At 53.1% G+C, this 24,160-nt stretch overlaps 1 protein-coding gene across 1 annotated transcript in view; it reads left to right on the forward strand.

The window, feature by feature from the left end:
- Positions 1 to 4,551: 4,551 nt before the first annotated feature.
- The window catches only part of LOC137463846 (zinc finger protein 271-like), a 473,788-nt gene continuing 454,179 nt past the window's right edge, over positions 4,552 to 24,160 (forward strand). The window contains exon 1 of the mRNA XM_068175238.1: positions 4,552 to 5,603. Within this exon, the coding sequence (XP_068031339.1) occupies positions 4,670 to 5,603 (934 nt within the window). The 5' untranslated portion in view covers positions 4,552 to 4,669. The remainder of the gene's footprint in view (positions 5,604 to 24,160) is intronic.

Here is a 24,160-nt window from a genome sequence, read left to right on the forward strand (position 1 = left end):
CTCTCAGCCCTGGGGGCGCTCGGGAGTTGAAACAGGCTATTTTACAGGGTAAATTTAACAGGGTAGAAATCCATGTGTATTTAGGTGAAATGTGCTGCTTTGAATCATTAGTAGCTTGCCAGCCTAGATAAAATACTGCTAGCTCTGCTGCTGAAACGTGGATGAAAAATCGATCCCACAAATCCCGTACGGAGCTGTAGAGACTGTGTGTTTATTGCAGCGCTGGACACGTGGGGATCCTTCCCCTTCAAAGGGCATGCACGCCCCTGTGTAAGAGACGGTCCCAAGTTCCCCTCATTTTTGCCTCACGTTTGCCACAATGGCAGAGACTGAGATCCTGGAGACCCCGATCGGAGTTCTGGCTTGGAGAGGTGGATGATTATTTTTGCAGGTGTATTTGCTGTGCCACCACGGACCACTGCTTTGAGCAGGGCCTGGCAAGGAGCGGCTTGTTCTACCTGCTTACACCTGCTTCACAATACCTGCTCAACCCACGAATTTTCCCACCTCTTGGCCAAATGAACTTTCTGGGGTAACTCTGGTGATCTCCCACGGAAGACCCCTCATCTGCCTCATGACCACTGTGACGGACAGAGATTGAAGCCCCTCCCAAAGACTGAGACTCAGACCCCTACCACAGGGAGGAGGGCTGGCCTGATCAATGTGAGATGTTTGCCCAGGTGTGGTCGATGGACCAAGAAGACAATGGCTCTCGCTCACTGCTGATAACATGACCTGTTCCCCTTTGGTGGCTTCAATGGACATTCATTGTCTTCTCCCCATCCCCCCCTTCCACAGAGGACTATAAAAGACCCCTGAGATAACCAAGATTTTGAGATTCTCCCTGATGTGACACGGCTCTTTGGGAGCCACTGCAGGAGCAGCACCCTGGGAGCCTCGGGAATGCCCCTCTGGGATCCACGGTACACACTCCCAGGGGCTGGAATTCCAGTTCCCAGCCAGGAAAAGATGTTCCTGCCCTTGAAGGCAAAGCTCTTAACAAGGAGCCAGAAGCCAAGTGGAGCAAGATCCTACAGTGACATTTCACTGCCAGCCTTCATAACTTCACCCATAGTTGTTGTAGCTCATGGATTAGGAATGAAATCAGGGCAGGGCCTTTGGTGGGAGCTGCCCTGGATCAAGGGAGACACTGAGAGAAACACAGAGCAGGCAAAGAGAGGCAGGAGAGAAAAGAGGACACAAACACTGAGAAGGTGGCACTCTGAAAACAGAACTGCAACTGACTGAAAAGGAATGGGATGGAAAGAAATAATTTTGTGACTTGTATTTCCAATCAAAATACAATTTCCTCCCTTTCTCACAAATCTCCTCCCGCTGTCATTCAGCAGGGCTGTCAGAACGTTCTTCATTCTGAATGGATGTTCCACGCAGCAGTCACAAAGAAACAGGGAACAGGGACCTTCCTGCCCGTGGGGAGTTTGCCATCCTCAGCTGAGGAGAGTAGAAGGCACCAGAAGGAAAGGACAGCTGGGCTTCACCCTTCCTCAGGAAAGAGGCAGGGGAAAAATCTCTCATCATGTCTGCACCTGCTCCCACAGGGATGTGAAGGCTGATCCCAGAGCCCCAAGGGTCACATTCAGGGCTGCCCGCAGGGAATGCTCGCCTGGTATTGAGGGGCAGTGTGGGAGCACCTGGATCTTGGAGAACCCAGCTGCCCCCCATGTTTGGAGGTGCCTGAGGAGGGCTGGGACGATTCCAGGGACATCCTGCAGTGACATCCTGCCTGTTCCACTCTGAGTGCGCTCAGTCCCAAACCTGACCCTGATCCTGCTCTCAATCTCACTCCACATTTAGACACACTCACAGTTCTGTATTTAATCTCATCCCAGAGGCAGAATTATCTAGCCTCAGACCCAATCCCAACCCCAGCCCTAAAGCCTATCCCATGACTAGCCTTAACCCCAATCCCAGCTCTAATCCAAATCTCAGTCCCAACTCCAAACCCAGCCCCAATTCCACCCTCTTCCTAAATCCTCATCCCAAATCAAATCCCAGGTTCAGCCTTTCTGGGTGTTTGGGGATGTCTCTGTCCCTCTGACCCTGATGACATTTGGGCAGGGTCACACCAGGGCTGAGAGGGGCAGAGAAACCCCCACCTCCCCAGGGATGAGAATGTTGGAGAGCCCCCCCCGCCCTGAGCACCCTCAGAGGTGAGAGGGACACAGAGCCCCTGGTCCCCAGCCCTGCACAAGCATTCCCTGAGGCCAGAGGGATGGAGACCCCCCGAGCATCCCCCAGGGCAAGGGGACAAAGACCCCCGAGCACTCCCAGGGCTGAGAGGGACAGAGACTGCCCCAAGCAACTCCTGGCACAGGGTGAGAGGGAGGGAGACCCCCCAGACATTCCCTGGGGTGAGAACAATGGAGACCCCCTGGAGAATGGCCTGGGGTGACAGGGACAGGGACACCCCCTGGGGAATGGTCTGAGGTGAGAGAGGGACACCCCCTGGGGAATGGCTTTGGGTGACAGGGACAGACCTTGGGGAATGGCCTGGGGTAAAAGGGACAGGGACAACCCCCCCAAGCTCCTCCCAAGCATCCTCCAGGGCGAGAGGCACAGACTGCCCTGGAGCATCCCTTCGGCACCAGACAAAATAATCTCAGCAGAAATCAAACTTAACTCTGCATAAAATACTTTGATGAATATTTGATATTCCCACAAGTCACTTGTGATGGAAATGCAAACAAATCCCAAACATGAACAAACCGACAATAGAAGCAATTCTGTGGCAATTCCAAATTTCATTGGTTCCTGCACAGCTCCAGCTCAGCTACTGGCAGGTTCCAATAAAAGAAAAGTGGAAATTCGGCCCAATACAGATTAATAAAGGGAAGGGAAAGCTCAGTCTGCCTGTCACAAAGGTGACAGGGACGAAGAGAAAAATGATTCTCACATTTGGCTGTTGTAGATGCAGGCAAACCCAATAGGAAGAATGAAGATGTCTAACTCCAGTTCAGAAGGCTGAATGATTTCTTTATTATAATTATGCTATAATGCATTAATATACTATATAAAAGAGGATACTAAAAGTACATGCTACTTTCTCTAACTATCATATCTAACTAACTCATTTGGCAAAGCCCCCAAGCCTGTGAATTTGGGACTTATTGGGGAATTTAGCTATTTGAGCTGGGCTTCTTGTACGACTTCGTGCAGCCTTGTGTTCCTCACCTTGTGCTGAATGATCCTTGTCAGTCTTGCTGGTATCATTTGCTCCCTTTCCTCCAGTGATTTTAACAAACTTTTCTAGGAAGGACGACAAAATATTTTCTTTACACTGGCCACCCACAGCAGCCATTTTCCTCATAAGTTCTCCCAAAAGTCACACTGAAGAACCTGCATTAAAGTTTCCAAGAGTTCCTCCAGAAAGAACCATAACCGCCTGAGAGGAGGAAACCATGCTGTTGTCAAAGGCACTTGGGATCAGACAACAGCGCCCTGAACTCACTGCACCAAAATAATGTCTCAATCTGGTTAAAAATTTGTTAGAGAGGTGCCTCTGCCCCAATTAAGGTGCTAACGAGACCAAATCCAAAGTGGATTTTATTGAACAGTAAATGTGAGGTAGAGGGAGAGATGGAAGAAAGAGAAAAGGGGGGAGAGCAAGGGAGTGACCGGGACAGAGACCTCCCCTGAGGTGGGGCAAGTGTGACATTGTCCCCTGTGTGCGTGGCCTTCCCAGGGTGGGGGTTTTACACCTGAGCCAGTTTGGGAAAGGGGGGTGGTGTTCACCCCCCACCCCGAGCAGGGATTGCCTCACTGTTTCAGGGTGCAATGTAAGATGTAACCCAAAGTATGTTTTCAGTCACCATCTTCATAAACTGTGATAAACAGGTGGGGCAGTGTTCTTTATCTCTTCCATGACTCAGCCCTGATAACGCCCTCCAGGGGCTATCTTCTGTTAATGGGCCATTGAGTGCCACTGCAGGACTGATAAAATTACATCATCCCATTGTGGGATGCTCCGCCCAGGGGGCAGAACCAAGCATTCCTACCTGGATATAATCTCACCCTTGCAACACCAGGACCACCTTGCCTACTGGATTCCCAGAGGACAAGAGCTCCGTAACCACCACTGGACCTTCAGAGGAAGACCAGACCCTTCTACAGGATCACCGCTTTGACAGAATCACGTTCATCACTCCAACAGGACTGCAGACACCATTTCATCCGACGGCTACCACCACCCTGACCAACGGGGTGTCAGGTTATATCCTGACTCTGTCAGATTAAGCCAGTGTTTCTGTATCATTGCCTTGATCTTAATATTCTTACTAAATTGTAATTCTGGCTTAGACTCTCCCCCTGGTTTGCCTTCAAACCAGTATAAAACTCATTGTGCTCATCCCTTGTTTTTCTCCCAAAACAGAATTTCCTATCTCCAAACCTTCACCAGATGGAGGAGGTAGCTGCGAGGAAGAAGAAGGAGGCCTGGCACCCCCGGGCAGCTGAGGAGGAAGTCAGTGCCCCTTTCCCCCTCTCTCCTGCTCCATCTCCCAGCCCAGCGTGGCTCCCGGCTGCAGGACAACCCTGCTGTCGACGCCATCCTGCCAGGGACACACTGGGGGGATTCTCTTCCCCTTCCCTCTGGCATGGAGGCAAATCCCATCCTCTCCTTGTCCTTCCTCCCCCAGGGAAGGAGCTGAGGATGGAGACCAGGGAGGACAAATCCCCGCAGCAGAACCTCGTGGAAGAGGCTGTTTTGAGCAACTCCATGGCGCAGAAATCCAACAGGGAGGAAAAGCCCCGGAGATCCCGCAGGAGGAGTGGCTGCAAACCCAACCCAGGGTGCTCTGAGGAGGAAAGACCCACCCTGTGCCAGGAAGGTGGACAGAGCTTCGGCCAGAGCTCAGAGCTGGTGGTGCATGAGCAGCTTCATGATGGGGAGAAGCCCTACAAGTGCTTGGAGTGTGGGAAGAGCTTCAGGAGGAGTTTCAACCTGATCTGCCACCAGATGATCCACACCGAGGCATGGCCCTACAAGTGTGGGGAGTGTGGGAAGGGCTTCAGCTGCAGCTCTGCCCTCGTCATCCACCAACGCATCCACACGGGGGAGAGGCCCTACGAGTGTCCCGAGTGTCAGAAGAGTTTTCAGACCAGCTCCAGTCTCCTCCGTCACCAGCGGATCCACACCGGGGAGAGGCCCTATGAGTGTGGGGAATGTGGGATGACCTTCAACCAGAGCTCCAGCCTGATCTGCCACCAGAGGATCCACACCAGGGAACGGCCCTATGAGTGTGGGGAATGTGGGAAGAGCTTCCGCCAGAAGTCCCACTTGATCAGCCACCAGAGGATCCACACTGGAGAAAGGCCATACAAGTGTGGGGAATGTGGCAAGGGCTTCAGCCAGAAGTCCCAACTGATCATCCATCAAATGATCCACACTGGAGAGAGGCCATACGAGTGTCCCGCGTGTGAGAAGAGGTTTCCAACCAGCTCCCAACTCCTCCTGCACCAGCGCATTCACACAGAGGAGAGGCCCTTCCACTGCCCCGACTGCAGGAAGGGCTTCAAGCACAGCTCCACCCTTGTCAAGCACCGGCGCATCCACACCGGGGAGAGGCCCTACACGTGTCCCCAGTGTGGGAAGAGCTTCACCCAGAGCTCTCACTTGACCAGACACCAACGGAGGCACCAGTAAGGAAAGCTCTGTGAGTGCCCGGACTGCAGGAAGAGCTTTGTGCACTGCTCCAGCTTCATCCCCCATGGGAGAACCCATGTTGGGAAGAGGCCTGGTGATCCATGTTCCCTGTGATGCATGCTGGGAAGAGATCTTTTCCTGCCCTTGCCAATGACATGATGTGGGATCAAAGAACATGAGGGTCTGGCCATGGCCCTGTCATTGCATTCACTCCTACCTCAGGTCATTGCCAGGGGCAGCAAAGGGACTCTCTCTCTCTCTCTCTCTGTCCCCGAGGAGAAGGGTGTCCTTTCCAGGCAGGAGGAAATACATGGCCAGGAAGAGCCAGTCAGTTGTGATGTAGTCTTCCCTGTAAATAGTTTTTCTTATCCCTTCTGTTATCAGTATTTTTTCTGTTCCTGTTTGTTCCTTGTCTCGTTGCTGTTCCCAGTAAATTGTTCTCCTCCCAGCCCAGGATCTTTGCCTTTTGTGCTTTCCATGGGAGGCGGGAGGGCAGCAAGCAGCAGCATGGTTTTTAGCAGGAGCAGGAAATTGGGGAATCCCATTCCTGAACCCTGGCCCTTGGAAACTGAGCACCCCAGCTGGTCCCAGCCCTGGTGGCCATGGCAGCAGCCTTGGGAGCGGGTCCCTGGCTGGGGCTGTGGGAACCTCTTCACTCTGGTGCCCAGGGACAGGACTGGAGGGAACGGCTGCAGCTGAGACGGGGCAGGCTGAGGTTGGATCTCAGGAAAAGGTTTTTGCCCAGGGGCTGCTGGGGCACTGCCCAGGCTCCCCAGGGAAGGGTCACAGCTCCAGGGCTCTCTGAGCTCCAGCAGCGTTTGGACACCGCTGCCAGGCCCAGGCTGGCATTGTTGGGGTGTCCTGTGCAGGGCCAGCAGTTGGACTCGAGGATCCTGATGGGTCCCTCCCAGCTCAGCCAGTTCTGTGCTTCTGGGATCCCACGGCCCTGGGGATGGGACTGCCAATGGTTGCCATGGCATCGGGCTCTGGCTCCAGGCCTGAGCTGGTGTCCATGGCAACCACCCCTGGCATGGGGTCTCCATGGAGCTGCCCAGGGACTGACCATAGCAACAGGGGCTGGTGATGGTTGCCATGGAAACTGACCATAGCAACAGGGGCTGGTGATGGTTGCCATGGAAATTGACCACAGCAACAAGGGTTCCTGGTGATGTTTGCCTGCTAAGGATCAGATTTGTCACAGGCACTCAGAAGGGTTCCATGGGGACTTTCCAAGAGCCGGAAATGAGCTCAAGAGCTCAAGAGCTGGAATGTCACAGGCAGAGATGGGGGCTCCATGGAGACCTCCCAGGGGTTTCTGGGGATGGGAGACAGCCGTGTGGTCAGAGGCAGTCACAGCCATCCCATGGTGACATCCCAGGGGACATTGGGCTGCAAAGGCACCGATCTGTTACAGGCACTCACGGGGGCTTCACGGTGACATCCCAGGAGTCCCCAGGCTGCCAAAGAGCCGGGATGTCACGGGCACTCACAGGGGTTCCTGTCATGGGCAGAGTGGGAGCTTCAGGCAAAAGCTTTATTTCCTTACTGGAGAAACTCCTGCTGAGTCATGAGGTGGAGAAATGACACACAACAGCCACCATGGATCCTGAAACCCCTGCAGGACACCCAGACTTCTAGAATTCCTTCTAAGAAAGGAGACTGGGAGCAGCTGGATCCAATCCCACCTCCAAACTTTATCAAAGGTGTAAAAGATTGGACAGGTGGAATTGAACCTTAATGCAATTTATCCCACAGGATTAACGATGGAATGCTAGATATATTTATATAAATAGAGCTCTGATTGTTTCTGATCATGATTAGAAGAAAGATCCTTATCAGACTTATTTACTCCACAGTATAGAAGCTATAAAAATTATTAGAATGTAGTGCTCTGGGAACCAATTTTGAAGTCACGAGGGCCTTGCTGGAGTGGTTTGAGCCCATTGCAGGCAGAGCCTCCTGCTCCAGCAGGAACTGCCTTTCCTGTGCCAGGAGCAGGGCAGGTCCCGCTGCAGGAAAAGCCCCAGGCCAGCCCCAGCACAGGGAAGGCCTCGGGCACAAGGGCAGAGTGCCGTGCTGGGAGCTGTGCCAGGGAGAGCCTGAGGCACCAAAGGCACCTTGGCAGCAGCAGCTGCTTGCAGGGCATGGCCAGAAGCCTCCCTTGGCAAGCCGGCCTGGTGGCCAGCACTGCAGAGCTGCTGCCTCAGGGCTCATTTCTGGCTGGGCTCTGGAAAGCCACTTCTGCTCCAGGAGCCTGATGGGGAAGCCATTGGCCCCAGCACCTTGGGGACAGGACATTAATGACAAAACTCTTCCTGCCAGCAGAGACAAGGAAGGGGCAGAGGAAAGGGGAGAGCCAGGCCCAGGGGACAGGGCTGGATTGTGGCAGCAGCTCTCTGGCCACAGAGAGAAACAGACAACTTTCCCAGACATGGTTCTGGGAAAGGCTGTGAGAAGATCAGAGAAAAGAATGAGAAACAATTCTTCTCTTAACTTGCTGCACCTGGTGTTGTGAACATATGGAATGTGTTATGGAGATTTATTTACCAAAGGGTGGTTTCTTAATTAGCCAATGGTGATGGTGTTTTAATTAAAGGGCCAATTAGGTCCACTTGTAGTGAACTAGGGTATAAAAAGTAAGGGCTTCTTACTAAAAGAAAATAATCAGCTTTCTGTGAATGCATGGAGTCTGTGTCAATTATTACCCAGCCAGGAACCCCTTGCACCAGCACTGGAATGGTGATGGCTGTGAGGTCACAGCCCCTGCAGCAGCCTGGCTGCCCTCAGCAGACATTCTGGCCAGAAGCATTGTGAGGGCACCCAGCACATCAGAGAACCCACACAACAGGAATTCCGTCCTTGGGAATGAGAGGGTTTCACTGGGTCAGGTTGCTCAAGGCTCCTGCTCTTGGAGCATTCCTGGGATGGGAAATTCACTTCTCTGGAAAAGCAGTTGCAGTTTTTTGCCATTTTCATTGTAAAATATTTTCTCCTTATAACAAATCCAAACCCACTCTGGTTCAGTTTATAGATGTGAGAAATGATGCTGACTGTTAAAAATTTAGATGGTTTACTAAAAGCTTATCAAAATACAACAGAAGACTGAATAAGGATGTGAAAAATGAGGTTCAGTCTCCTGGTAAAATTTAAAAGTTTAATAAAGGACAATAGGAGACAAAGGTAATAAAGCAAAGATTTACGGCCAGGTGCTTGACATTCCGCCAAGAGCACCCCTGCTATTTCAGAGACGCCCTTTACAGACCCTTTCTATTGCATCAGCCTACTGCATATCCATAAACAATGATGCATATTTAAACTTTTCCCCAAACTAGTTTACATGTTCCAAGAACTATTTAGCATGTCCCCTCCTTGGGTCTGCCTTTTTAGAGCACGCACATTTCCTGGCTGTGGTTTTAGTCTGTTCTTGTATCACCTCCAGTTTGGGCTTTGGTCCATATTTTCTACAGACAGTGGGTGCTGATAACTGGCATGTCAGCAGCAGGGGTCTCCATCATATGTTCACTGGATGCTATCCCAGACAAGCAGGCAGTTCCATTACCACAAGCATAACTATATCAGCTATTTCACTACTGAGTTTAGTTAATAGCAGAAATAAAAACTATATCTTTATAGCAAAATTATTTTAACATTATACATATAGCATCCATTTCAATATTTGCAAAAAGCCAGTATTATAATATTTATTTATACATATTATATATGACCCTCTTTGCCAGAGTGCAGCCAGTTCTCTGAGCAAAGCAGGTCCCAGGTGAGTGAGAAGAGACAGGATGGGCTTGGGGATTGTGGAGCAAGGTTGTCCACACTGGGTGAGATCTCAAGGCACAGCTTCTCTGAGCAGGCCAGACCTCCTCAGGAGAGTCCCTGGGTCAGTATCCATCACAAAATGCAATCACTTCTTCCCTAAAGAGAAGAGTAATAAAATGCACTCTTTAAAATAGAAATGCATATTTCTTAGAAGGCGTTGAAAAAAATTCCCCATAACTGCAGCAGGAAACATTCCTAACCAGACCAGAGGGAAATCAAGGCAGAGCCATGGTTTCTTAGGACTTGTTTGATCCTAATGAGCCCTGTGGTGCATTTGGAGCTGAGCCCTGGAACCTCAGGGCTTGAGAGGAGATTGCACAAACCTTTCCAGGAGTCTAAGTGAGAGTAAAAACCCAAAGTTTCTTGAGCCATTAATGGGTGCCACTGAGGTCCATCCCCAACACAGGCTCCTCATGGATTCCTTGGAGGAGAGAACTGGAGGCCAGGATTGCACAAAAACCTCTCAGAGGTTCAGAGTGAAAAGGACAATCCAAAGTACCTTAAACTCCTTGAGTGTCTCCAAGCATCAATGAGCCCCACTGAATGTCAGCACAAAGCTCTCAAGGGACTCGTTAAAGCCGATAATTGGGGCCATGATTGCACAAACCTCTCACAGAGTCTGGATCAAAAGGGAAACACCAAGTACCTTAAAAGAACTGAAGTACCTTGAAGCATTAATGAGCCCCACTGAGTATTGTTCCTGACAAAGCCTCTCCAGGGACTAATTACAGCAGATAATTGGAGGCCATGACTGCACAAAGCCCTCAGAGACTGCAAGGCAAAAGCCAAAGCCAAAGTGCTTTGAAAAACCTGCAGTCCCTGGGAGCAGGAAGGAGCCCCCAGGGCCATTCCTGAGCAAGGCTCCCCAGGGACTCCTTCCAGCAGATCCTTGAGGCCACTGGGATGTGGGCTAGGGGGGGATGCTGAGGGCAGGACAAGGGGGTGACAGTGCCCAGCCTGGCTGGGGCTGTGCCAGGAGGCACCAGTGCCTCAGGACAAGGTGTCTCCTGACAGCCCTTGGAGGCACAGACCCTGCTGTGCCCCAGGGCACCAAGACTTGGCTTCTCTTTGTCCCCACCTGTCATCAGTGCCTCCAGTTCTCTGCTCTGCCTGGGGCCTGGGGACACTTTCTCAGTCGTGTCCCTCAGTGGGACCCATTAAAAGTCAAAGAAACTTTGGAGTTGGATTCTGACTTGGAGCTCTGGAGAGGTTTCTGCAGCTCCCTCTCAGGGCCTGATGTTCAGGGCCTGAGCACAAAGCCCCAGAGGGTCATTAAAGTCCTTGTGCTGTGTCTGTGCTGCTGAGCTGGGCCAGGCTCCTGGCACAGAGGGTGATCCTGGTAACCAAGGAGAGCTTCAAAAGCACATTTCTCTGGATGAGCAGCTCTTCTCCCAGCCCAGCAGGGCTGGGGCACTGCCTGCAGCCAACCTGGGCACAGCACAGAGGCACAGAGAGCTTCCATCAGTCAGGGCTGGGAAGGTGCTGAGAAGTGCCTGGGGCAGAATCCCTGGCAGCCCTTGGCACAGGAACCTCTGGCTACAGGACAATGCAGCTGCAGCTCCTGGAGTGATCTTCTCCTACAGCTGGAACATCCCAATGCCCACAGACCCTGTGAGTACAATTCTGAGTATTTCTGGAGCAGGGGAGGTGAAATGCTCATGAAGCTCAGATATGCTGAGGGGTTCTGACTGGTCATAGAATATTTCCAAGACAATGATTTTGGTAAAAATGAGCACATTTCCTAAAACTTTGTATTCAGAGAATTGCAGGGAGGGGTGATAAATACTAATGGTTGATTTTGACAAGTGCCTGAGACATCCAAACTGTTACTTTTAGTGATCAATAGGTTCTCAGGAGATCCCTAATGTGCTTGCAGCCACTCTGCCCATGGACAGCACCAGCATCACCTCTGCTGGAGCCATCAGGCTCAGTCTGAGCTGTCCTTTCTCCAAGCTGCAAAGAGAACCTGCCCCCAGCCAGTGCCCTGCAAACAGGCAGGGTTCTGTCAGGCCAAGGAGAGTGCACAGAGATTTGGGGTCTGTGAGTGCTGGCAGGGAGAGTTCAGGCACAGGGAAACATCTGCAGGAGGAAAATCCCCAGGAAGCAGAGAGAAGATCAGGCAAGGAGAGAAAACAAAACCCAGAAATGCTGTGGCAGGGAGAGTTTAGAGATGTCCAGAGGATCCCCTCCAGTGCAGCCCGTCCCTCTGAACAAGCCCCCTCCCTCCTGTCCCCCCAGCCCAGCCTCTGCCCTCAGGGCCGGGGCTCCAAGGCGTGCAGCCCCTCCTGTGCAGGCAGAGCTGCAGCAGAGCCGTGGGGCAGCTCTGCAGCCCCGGGCCCAGTTCCCTCTGCAGAGCACAGGGCTGGGAGCAGCTGCCCGGCACTGGGGGCTCTGGGAGGGGGCACACCTGGCTCAGGGTGACACAGCTGTCCCCAGTGCCCGGCTCTGGGCAATGCTGTCAGTGCAGCCAGGGAAGGAGCTGCATCTCCCTTCATCCAATGCCATCAGAAGGACACTTGGAAGTCTCCCTGAGATTTCAGTCCAAGCTGGGAGCTCCAATCCAGGGTGCAAACCTGTCCTAGAGCATCTCTGAGTTATAAGATTGATGGGGAAAGGCGGAGGTGTTCTGACACTGAAAATGCTGCTGGGTTAGTGAAATGAGCAACGTGAGTCCTTGGCTACAAATGTAGAGCTGGGCTGTGGTGGATCCATCTGCTCTCAGCAGTACCAGGTGACATTTTAGTACAAGTGTGGGAAGGTGATCACCCTCTACCTGAGAGAAGTCAAATCCCGGAGAAACTCTGTACAGGTCAGAATGACAGACCATATCCCCTCACTCTATACTCATCACATTGCCTCACAGAACTTCCTCTGTTCTCCCTGAGTGCAGTGGAAATGCTGAGGGTTTCTGATATCTAAGAATACCAGGAGAGCCATGGGGGGAGCTTATGAAGAAAACCCCAGAACTCTTGAACACAAAAGACTGTCTATGTGTGTTCCAGGGAAGTGAGTGTGGGAAATGGCTTTGATTTTGGTTACAGGTACCTCTTTTAACTCTTCACTGTCCTTTCTGCCTGAACAGGTCCCCATGTGCAGCCACAGCCAATGTCCAACAGCAGCTCCATCAGCCACTTCCTCCTGCTGGCACTGGCAGACACGCGGCAGCTGCAGCTCCTGCACTTCTGCCTCTTCCTGGGCATCTCCCTGGCTGCCCTCCTGGGCAACGGCCTCATCATCAGCGCCGTAGCCTGCGGCCACCACCTGCACACGCCCATGTTCTTCTTCCTGCTCAACCTGGCCCTCAGCGACCTGGGCTCCATCTGCACCACTGTCCCCAAAGCCATGCACAATTCCCTCTGGGACACCAGCACCATCTCCTACACAGGATGTGCTGCTCAGCTCTTTTTTTTTGTCTTTTTTATCTCAGCAGAGCTTTCCCTCCTGACCATCATGTGCTACGACCGCTACGTGTCCATCTGCAAACCCCTGCACTACGGGACCCTCCTGGGCAGCAGAGCTTGTGCCCACATGGCAGCAGCTGCCTGGGCCAGTGCCTTTCTCTATTCACTGCTGCACACGGCCAATACATTTTCCCTGCCCCTGTGCCATGGCAATGCCCTGGGCCAGTTCTTCTGTGAAATCCCACAGATCCTCAAGCTCTCCTGCTCCAAATCCTATCTCAGGGAACTTGGGCTCATTGCTGTTAGTGCCTGTTTGGTATTTGGCTGTTTTGTGTTCATTGTTTTCTCCTATGTGCAGATCTTCAGGGCCGTGCTGAGGATCCCCTCTGAGCAGGGACGGCACAAAGCCTTTTCCACCTGTCTCCCTCACCTGGCCGTGGTCTCTCTGTTCCTCAGCACTGCAGCATTTGCCAATCTCAAGGCCCCCTCCATGTCCTCCCCATCCCTGGATCTGGCCCTGTCAGTTCTGTACTCGGTGGTGCCTCCAGCCCTGAACCCCCTCATCTACAGCCTGAGGAACCAGGAGCTCAAGGCTGCAGTGTGGACACTGATGACTGGATGCTTTCAGGGACATTAAACTGCTGGCCAATTTCTGCAAATCACTTGTAATAAAAGTCATCTTTGATACTTCTTGTTAGTTTGGTTGTGTTTTTTTTTTTTTTCCTTTGCCTTAGTTTTTAATATTGACCACAAGGAAATGCCATTGTTTTTGCCATTTCTCCTTTTGTTTCTCTACACATCCCCTGTGGCCACAGACTGTGTCAATGAGTGGCTGCGCTCTTGGTGGCTTTAAAGGAACTCAAGGATCTCCCAGCAAAGTCTTCTGCAGGGATGCCCTTTTGTCGCCTTCTCTGGAGCTGCAGCAGCAATGTCTGTGTGCAGAGCTGGGGCAGATCAGTGCTGGCACAGCAGCTGTGCCCAGCAGCAGCAGCACTTGGTGTTGCCAGTGCTGCTCCCGTGGCCCTTCCCCGCTGCCCTGGTGGCCCTGGTGTTGCTGCAGGGCCTGAGTGTTCTCGGGGCTGGGCACAGTCCTGGGGGTGGCAGTGCCGGGGCTGCAGCAGGGACAGCCCATGGGCACTGCTGGGGCAGCGCTGACGCCTCAGGCCAGGGCCTGGGGGCTCCAGGCTCCTTGCCCAGGCTCTCTCAAGAACACGGCCAGGCCAATGCTCAGCACAGAAAACCCCCGTGAGCAGCCCCAGGCTGACCGTGGGCAGGCTGGGGGCAAACAGCATGGCTGGTGCTCTGCAAGGGCCCTGGGGGAGACGGGAAGGAGCAGCAGAGCAGGGGCTGATCCATCCCCAGTGCGCTGGACAGCCCAGGGCAGCGTCCCAGAGCGTCCTCATGGAGCTGCCAACAACATCCCCCCTCTGCAGCCCTGGCCTCTCCCCCAGCTCACACAGGTGCCGCATCCTTGCAGGCACAGCCACGGCAGCGCTGGCTCAGGAGCCCCTGTTTGCATTGCACACAGCAGGCGGGAGCACCCCCATGCTGCTGCTGTGGGGACATGAACCTGAGGGAGCACAAATGCCATCAGCCCCTGGGGCCAGGAAGGGCTGGGGGACGCCAGGGAAACCACTCAGCTTTGTCCTGGCCTCTGCAGTCAGCCAGAAAGTTTGGGAACATCAGCTGGGAGTTTCCTGTCCCACTGCAGACGCTGTTGCTCAGAGCCAGGTCTGCCTGGCAGCCACCCCCAAACTGCCCTGAGCATTTCCTTGGCTTCACCTTTGCGTTCTTTACTCTTCCTGCTACCAATTTCTTCCCACTGCCCACCCCTGTTCCCTCCCTTTCACCCAGCCCATCCCTGTCTGCCCTCTCCTCTCTGGCCCCACTCCCCATTCCAGTTCCTGCAACTGCTCCAAGTGTGGTTTCATAAAATCATAGAATGAGCGAGGCTGGAAAAGACCTTGGAGATCATCCAGTACAACCTGTGCCCTGACACCACCTTGTCTCCCCTGAGCCTCCTCTTCTCCAGGATCAACAACCCCAGCTCCCTCAGCCGCTCCTCACAGGACTTGTGCTCCAGACCCCTCACCAGCCTTGTTGCCCTTCTCTGGACACGCTCCAGCCCCTCCATGTCCTTCCTAAATTGGGGGGGCAGAGAACTGGACACAGCACTCGAGGTGCTGCCCAACCAGTGCTGAGCACAGGGGAAGAATCACTGCCCTGCTCCTGCTGGCCACACCATTCCTGATCCAGGCCAGGAGCCATTGGCCTTCTTGGCCACCTGGGCACACTGCTGCCTCATGTCCAGCCTGCTGTCCATCAGTCCCTGCAGGTCCCTTTCTGCCTGGCTGCTGTCCAGCCACTCTGTCCCCAGCCTGTAACACTGCAGGGGTTGTTGTTTCCAAAGTGCGGGACCTGGCACATGGACTTGTTAAACCTCACCTTGTTGGATTTGGGCCCTGGATCCAGCCTGTACAGGTCCCTCTGCAGATCCCTCCTGCCTTCCAGCAGATCAACACCCCCAGACAACTTGGTGTCACCACGGTTCCATGAGGCCCCAGAGTGTCCCAATGCTGTCCAGGATTCCATGAGGCCTCCCAGTGTCACAATGTCCCTCTGGTGTCACAAAGTCCCTTGGATCCTTGGGCCCTGCAGTGTCACAATGGCACCGTGGTGCCCCAGGGCCCTGCAGTGTCACAATGGATCCTTGGTTCCATGAGGTCTGGCAGTGCAGCAATGCTCTCCTTGGTTCCCGCTGTCTCCCACACCTCCAGCTGTCAGGCTATAGAAGGACACCTGGCTGATGAAGGGGAGTGGGAGTGGGAACCTACTCGAGGAGGTAATAATAAAAATCCCTCCCAACCCCCTCTCCCAAGCCAGGCGCCACTTCAGATTCGGTATGATCCCTGGATCTGGAGAGTCAGCCAGATGGTTTAGAAGAAAATTATCTGCCCAGTGAGCCTCCCAATTGTGATTCATCTGTGCGACAGATCAGCACCTCTAACATCAAAAAGGAAAGAAGGGTAATCGTGGTGGGTGACTCTCTTCTGAGGGGAACAGAGGGCCCCATATGTCGACCAGACCCACCCCACAGGGAGGTCTGCTGCCTCCCTGGGGCCCCGGTACGGGATATCACTGACACACTGCCTGGGCTGATTCAGCCTCTGATTATTGCCCACTGCTGATACCCCAGGCTGGCAGTGATGAGATTGAAAAGAGGAGTGTCAGGGCAATTAAAAGGGACTTTAGGGCATTGGGTCAGGTGGTTAATAGGACAGGGGCACAGACAGTCTTTTCCTCAGTCCCTTTGGAGTCTGAGAAAAACGCTGAAAGCAATAGGAGAGCTCACATTATCAACGAGTGGCTCAAGGGTTGGTGTCATCAACAAAATTTTGGATTCTTTAATCATGGGGAAACTTTTACAGCACCTGGCCTGCCTGGACCAGACAGGCTCCATCTTTCTGTGAAGGGCAGAAGAATTTTAGCTCATGAACTGGCAGAACTTGTTGAGAGGGCTTTAAACTAGGTCTGAAGGGGAAGGGGATGCAGCTGGTTTGTCTGGAAGCAGGCTCGTGGGTGGTAAACCTGAGTGAGGGGTGAAATCAGCCGCCCAGCTGAGGTGCATGTACACCAATGCACACAGCATGGGTGACAAACAAGAAGAGCTGGAGGCCATGGTGCAGCAGCAGAGCTGTGATGTAATTGCCATCACAGAAACAGGGTGGGACGATTCACATGGCTGGAGCGCTGCACTGGATGGCTGCAAGCTCTTCAGGAGAGACAGGAAAGGGAGAAGAGGTGGAGGGGTGGCCCTTTACATTTGGGAGGGTTTTGATGCTGTGGGTGTTGAAACTTATGATGATGAGTCGAATGTCTATGGGTGAGACTTAGGGGGAAGGCCAACAAGGCTGACATCCTACTGGGAGTCTGTTATCATCCACCCAGCTGGGAAGAAGAGGTGGACAACTCATTCTATAAGCAGCTAGAGAATGTTTCTGGATCATCAGCCCTTGTTCTTGTAGGCGACTTCAACCTGCTGGACATCTGCTGGGAACTCAATACAGCTGAAAAGAGGCAGTCTAGGAAAGTTTTAGGGTTTGTGGAGGACAACTTTTTTGTCGTAGCTGGTGAGTGAGCCCACCAGGAGAGGGACTATGTTAGATCTGTTGTTTGTAAATAGAGATGGGCTGGTGGGAGATGTGGTGGTTGGAGGTCACTTGGGGCACAGTGATCCTGAAATTATAGAATTCTCGATATTTGGTGAAGTCAGGAGGAACACTAATGAGACTTTTACATTGCAATTCGGAGGGCAGACTTTGGCCTGCTTAGGAGACTTATTCAGAGAGTTCCTTGGGAAGCAGCCCTTAAAAACAAAGGAGTTCAGGAAAGGTGGGCAAGCTTCAAAACAGAGATCTCAAGGGCACAGGAACAGACTGTCCTTGTGTGCCAAAAGACGAGTCGACTAGGGAAACATCTAGCCTGGATGGGCAAGGAGGTTTTGAAGGAACTTAGGAATAAAAGGAGGATGTATCATCGTTGGAAGGAGGGTCAGGTCTCCCAGGAAGTATTTAAGGGCCTTGCTAGGGCATGTAGGAAAGACATTAGGGAGGCTAAAGCTCAGTTTGAACTTAAAATGGCAGCTTCTTTAAAGGATAATAAAAACTATATTTATAAATATATCAATGGTAAAAGGAAGGGTAAGACCAACCTTTGTTCTTTATTAGATGTGGAAGGGAATTTAATAACTGCAGATGAGGAGAAGGCAGAGGTACTTAACGCCATTTTTTGCCTCAGTTTTTTGTGAGAAAATGATTTGCCTTCAGGACAACTGTCCTCCTGGGCTGGTAAATGGTGTCAGGGAGCAGAGTGGGCCACTGTTATCCAAGAGGAGGCAGTCAGAGACCTGCTGAGCTGCTTGGATGTTCATAAATCCATGGGACCAGATGGGATCCACTCAGGGTGATGAGGGAGCTGGCAGATGAGCTTGCCAAGCCACTCTTCATCATTTACCCACAGTCCTGGCTCACTGGTGAGGTCCCAGATGACTGGAAGCTGCCCAATGTGACACCCATTCACAGCAAGGGTGGGAAGGATGATCCTGGTAATTCCAGGCCAGTGAGCCTGAGCTCAGTACCCGGTAAGGTCATGGAACAGTTCACACTGAGTGCCATCACACAGCACTTCCAGGATGGCCAGGGTGTCAGACCCAGCCAGCAGGGGTTTAGGAGGGCTAGGTCGTGTTTGACCAGCCTGGTCTCCTTCTATGACCAGGTGACCCTCCTGGTGGATGCAGGAAAGGCTGTGGATGTGTCTATTTGGACTCCAGCAAGGCCTTTGACACTGTCTCCCACAGCACACTCCTGGAAAAGCTGCAGCCCACGGCTGGGACAGGAGCACTCTGTGCTGGGTTCAGAACTGGCTGGATGGCCGGGCCAGAGAGTGGTGGTGAGCGGTGCTGCATCCAGCTGGGGACAGTCACCAGTGCTGTCCCTCAGGGCTCTGTGCTGGGCCAGCTCTGTTCAATATTTTTATTGACCACATGGATGAGGGGATTGAGGCTTTCATTAGTAAATCTGCAGATGACACTAAGCTGGAAGCTTAGTTTCCTACTCCTACCATCTGTTGGAAGGCAGAAGGGCTCTGCAGGGAGACCTGAACAGTTGGATGGATGGGCAGATTCCACTGGGATGGAGTTTAATAAAATCACTCGCCAAATCCTGCATTTTGGCCACAAAAAACCCCTGCAATGCTCTAGGCTGGGGACAGTGTAGCTGGACAGTGCCCAGGCAGAAAGGGACCTGGGTACACTGGTCGACAGCAGGCTGGACATGAGCCAGCAGTGTGCCCAGGTGGCCAAGAAGGCCAATGGCTCCTGGCCTGGATCAGGAATGGTGTGGCCAGCAGGAGCAGGGAGGTCATTCTTCCCCTGTACTTGGCACTGGTGTACTTGGCATTCTTCCCCTGTAGTGGCACCGTACCATGAGTGCTGTGTCCAGTTCTGGCCCCTCAGTTTGGGAAGGACGTTGAGATGCTCGAGAGAAGAGCGACAAGGCTGGTGAGGGGCTTGGAACACAAATCCTGTGAGGAACAACTGAGGGAGCTGGGGTTGCTTAGCCTGGAGAAAAGGAGACTCAGAGGTGACCTTATCGCTCTCTACAACTTCCTGAATGGTGGTTGTAGTCAGGTGGGGTTGGTTTCTTTCTCCAGGCAACAAATGTCAGAACATGAGGACACAGTCTCAAGCTGTGTCAGGGGAAATATAGGTTGGATACTAGGAGGAAGTTTTTCACAGAAAGACTGATAAAATATTGGAATGGCCTGCCTGCGGAGGTGGGGGAGTCACCATCTCTGGGAATGTTCACAAAAAGACTGGATATGGCACGTGGTGCCATGGGTCAGTTAAGGTGTTTAGGGCATGGGTTAGACTTGATGATCTTGAAGGTCTCTTCCAACACAGTCATTCTGTGATGCTGTGAAAGCAGCCCACACCTGAAGTCAACATCTGTGCAGACCAAAAGGCAACGCTGTCATCCTTCCTCAGCCCGCTCTCCCTGACCTGGCTGCCTTGCTGTTGGCATGGGTGGTGGGGCAGCAGGGTCATGACATGCGCATGCGTCACAATGGCCTCGGGGCACGATGTCACCGCGGGTCACAAAGGCCTGGTGGGCATGGCCGCCTTTCTGCCAGAGGCCTGGTGGTTTCCATGCAGATGCCCCTGGACACAAAGGCCTTCTTAATGCCTTTGCCCCTTGACTTTGCCTACTCTTGTTCCTTTCTCAATGATCTGCAGCTCTCTCTTGTCCCGCCTTTGTTCCTCCCCTAAACATCCCCAAGGAAGCTCTGTGCAAAAGTGCCAAAGTGCTTTTCCCACCCAGCCCACCCTGGGTCCCAGCACTCGGCCCCAACTTCCTGGAGAAAGATCATCAGGAAGGCAAAAGCTCCATTTGGACTTAATCTGGTGGCTACAGTGGAAAACTATAAAAAGTGTGTTTTTTAAAAAGGTTAATAACAAAGTAGGGCCAAGGAAAATGTCCATTTTATATTTCATATGGGGAGGGCGGGGGCGGGTGGAATACTGGTCAGGGATATGCCAGGGGCATCCTTGTATTCTGTGTCAGCCATAGTGTGGCCAGCAGGACCGGGGCTCTGATTGTGCCTCTCTGCTGGGCACTGGCGTGGTCACACCTCGAGTGCTGTGTGCACAAGTGTGCCCCCATTAAGATTTGATTAGTGTGAGAATGCCTCTGTGTGAATTAAGGTGCCAAGGAGATCATCTACCAAAGGCAAATACAGGGATTTTATTTTACAATAAATGTGGGGTAGAGAGATTGAAATGGACTGGAAACAGGAGAGTGAGAAGGAAAGAGGGGGAAAAGTGAGGCTGTGGTGTGGTGGGGAAATGATCAAACAAAGGACGGGTCCGGACGCTTGTCTCCAGCAGTGTCACGTTGGTCCTTGTCACCCTGCCTTGGGTGCCACCCACCCACCCATCGGTGTGTACCCCGGGTTTTTCTCTCCCTGCTGCCGTTAGCTCTGGGAGCTGCTGCTGTCCCTGGGAGCTGGGCATACTCAGGGTGATCCGGCATCTCTGGGCATCGTCCTGGTGCTGGCCCCGGGCTCACTCCTCCGGCTGCCCCCTGAGGCAGCTGAAGGAGAAGAGGCGGCGCAGAGCCCGCTGGGCTGTCTTGGCCATGGAGCGCCATCGCCGTGGTGTCGGGGGCTGTGGGACGGCTGCGCTGCCAGTGGAGCAGGCAGGAACGCTGCGTGCCAGGGGCTGGGCAGGCACCGGGCAAGCTCCTGCCAGCAGCTCATCCCCACAGGGCTTTTCCTGTGGAGGGGCAGGCTGGGCATGGCCAGCCTCCATGCCAGCTTCCTCGGTCTTGTCTGCAGGGCCAGCATGCAAGGCACAACCCACAGACATATTTGGGTCTTCGAGTGAGGCCATGGGGAGGGGCTCGCTGTGCAGCTCGATGCAGGGATCACTGTCCATGGGAGAAGCTGGTGGTTCTGCTTCCTTCTCTTGCAGCGGGAGAGACAACGGGCTCTCTGGCTCGCTGTCACTCCCTCCTGCCCCTGCTCTGTCTTGGAGCTCTTCTTCCTCCCACATTTCCAGGAGCTCGTCTAGAAAGGCGCAGGATGGTGAGTCACCAGAGACAGGGCACAGGCCTGCCAACAGGTCAGGATGTGCAATCCCTGAGTTGTTTCCTGTCTCTCCCGTGGAGTCCTTGAGGAGAGCATCGCATGACAGCGAGTTGTCCCAGATAGGGCACAGCTCAGCCAGCAACTGGTCAAGAGACACAAGTTCTGAGGAGGTTTGTGTCTCTCCTGTGGCATCATTGATCACACTGCAAGTGCTGAGTAGGACCCAGGGGCCTGCAGCTGGCTCCAGGGTGAAGCTTGATGCATCCTTGAGGATGCACTTGGACCTCATGGGGCTTTCTGCAACATCCAAGGAGGAGAAGATAGCTCTAAACATCTCATCATGGACTTTGTCTTCCACCTCCTCCAGCTCCTCCCTCTTTTTCCGCAGATGCTGCATCAAAGCCTCCTCATCCTCTGGGCACAGCCGCTTGCGGCACGCAGTTTCCTCCGCTGGCCGACGAATTCCCTCAGCCTCTTGGCGGGCACTTAACCACTTGGGGGTTCTCAAGGTGGACTTGACGGACCTGTTCTCACGCAGGTGTGGGCCCAGGCCTCTCAACAGCTCACTGCAGGTGTTGCCCCCATGCCCTTCCTGCACCTTGACAAGCTCCTCTATCTCAGAGCACCCCAGGTGCTTCCAAGCTGGCTGGGTCCCAGTGCGGATCTGCAGGCCGTGTGCGCGTTGCACTGGTGGCAGATGATGGCCCTGCCTTGCTGCTGAGCCACACCAGAGCCCTTCTGTTCTCCTTGCGAGGGAAGGCGTTTCCCAGGCCCCAGCAGCAGCCAGAGTGCCCCTTGGTGAAGGTGGTACCATCTCTGGCTGGCCTCTGGCCACGGGGCCCACAGCACGTGCTGTGCCTCTGGGAGAAAACCCAGGGGCTGCTCCTGCTGCTGGTGCTGGCAGATGGGGCAGCTTGACCCTCGCAGAGGCTGCTCTTTGCATTTCAGGGCTGAGCTGGCAGGGAGGTACCAGTGGCAGCTGAGGGCCACGGAGAGACAGCAAGTCCAACACGGACAGTCTCTGTGGCCCTGTGACACTGCTGTGAGGCGTGTTGTTCGTCCAGGTGACCTGAGGTGCCGCCTGTGGCTGCCTGTGGGTCACCTGTGGGAAGCAGGAGGAGGCACGGGATGGAGGTGGCTGTGTGGGCACAGTGTCCCCCATGTGCCAGCATGCCCAGGCCTGGCCCCAGGGCAGGTGCTGGCCACAGCAGCCAGGCTGGGCCGGGTTCCCAGCTGGGCTCGCTGCCTCTGGGGCATTGCTGTGCCTGGCCCATCCCAGCACTGTCCCCTCCACAGAGCATGGCCTGGTGCCCGGCCTGGCTGTCTCTGCCCCAGGGCTGTCCCTCTGCAAGCTGTCCCTCCATCCCTGTCCCTCACATTTGCTGCATGGATCTGAGTGGCTGCCCCTCACGGGGCTGGCCGTGGGCATTCTCCTCCTCCTCCTTCAGCATTGTGGCAGTGCTGTGGTGAACACTAGCCACAATCACCCAGGGGAGCTGCTGCCTCCAGAGAAGCTGCTGCCTCCTCAGAGAGCTGCTCTCCTGGCAGTGGCCACTGCAGGGACTGGCAGCCCCAAGGGTCAGGACATGCACCCGCGTCACAATGGCCTCTGGGCATGATGTCACCGTGGGTCACAAAGGCCTGGTGGACATGGCCGCCCTTCCTCCCAGAGACCTCTTGTCCCACCTTTATTCCTCCCCTAACATCCCCAAGGAATTCCTTTGCCAAAGTGCCAAAGAGCTTTTCCCACCCAGCCCACCCTGGGTCCCAGCCCTCAGCCCCGACCTCCTGGAGAAAGATCGTCAGGAAGGCAAAAGCTCCATTTGAAATTACTCTGATGGCTACTGTGAAAGACTATAAAAAGTGTGGTTTTTAAAAAAGATTAATAACAAAGTAGGGCCAAGGAAAATGTCCATTCTTTATTGCAGGGATTGGGGGCTGGGTGGGGAGGGAGGGATTCTGGTCAGGAATATGCCAGGGGCATCCTGGTTGTCTGTGCCAGCCATAGTGTGGGCAGCAGGACCCGGCTCTGATTGTCCCTCTCTGCTGTGCACTGGGGAGGCCACACCTCATATCCCGTGCCCAGCTTTGAGTCCCTTTACCCTGTGGCTACATTTAATACAAATTACCAATTCTTTGAAGGGTAATTCAGTTATCTCTTGTGTCTTGTCATAAATATGTGGCATATTGCAGATTAGAGGTAAGGGTACAGTTCATTGATAAGTTTTCTAATTTATGGTTCAGAAATACTGAGTTCATTGTATGTGGTTTACATGTTGGATGGATATAATTTGGTTTATCTTCTGACAGGATATGCAGGATTATTATAAACAGTAAACAGAATAAAGACGAAACTAACAAAACTACAATTGGATGCAACATTAAATTCAAAATTCCAGTTGCTCTGTGTAGCCATCCAAAAATAGTTTCCCACCAGCAATGTTCTCTCTTTCTTCCCTCTTTCCAGGACATGGTGTATCTTCTCTGCCTGACGATGGGTGGTAATGTGGGTTCCTTGTCTGGTGTGCTGTTGTCCATTTCAGCATGGACTCAGACCATTGCAACAGTTTCTTGCCAATGCCAGATTCACTCCAGCAGTGACAGGCAATGAAACTTGACACGGTGTGCAGTTGGACTGTAGCAATTGGTGAGTTGTGAGGGAGCTGAATTGTTAAAGCTGCAGCCCATCATTTTGCTAAAACTACAGATACAGCTATTAGAGCGATCAGATGTCTCTCAGGTGGTGTTTTCTGTAAACATAGAATCACACAGAGTTCTCATACAGATACATCCATTTCCAACATATGCAAGTACAGTTGCTGGGGTTTCAACACATATTGACATTTTCTTAAAGGTCAAGGCAAATGTCTTAGTTGTCTACAGTATTATTTTCACAAATAAATCCTTGCTGTTCCTGTCCAGTCAGGCATCAACATCCACAGCTGGCCACGTGTTCCCATTTGGGGCTCACACTTGTATGTTCTAACAGGCAGAGGACAGCTCCATTGGGATTTAATCAGCACTATAACTGGGTATAAGGCATAGAGTATTGTTAAAAGAAAAGCTGTGGCTTTACCCTCAATGGGATAATAAGTGTCATTAACAAGATGTCACCAAGACTGGG

The sequence above is a fragment of the Anomalospiza imberbis genome, chromosome 30 (genome assembly GCF_031753505.1).
Source record: "Anomalospiza imberbis isolate Cuckoo-Finch-1a 21T00152 chromosome 30, ASM3175350v1, whole genome shotgun sequence".
NCBI classification, from domain to species: domain Eukaryota; kingdom Metazoa; phylum Chordata; class Aves; order Passeriformes; family Viduidae; genus Anomalospiza; species Anomalospiza imberbis.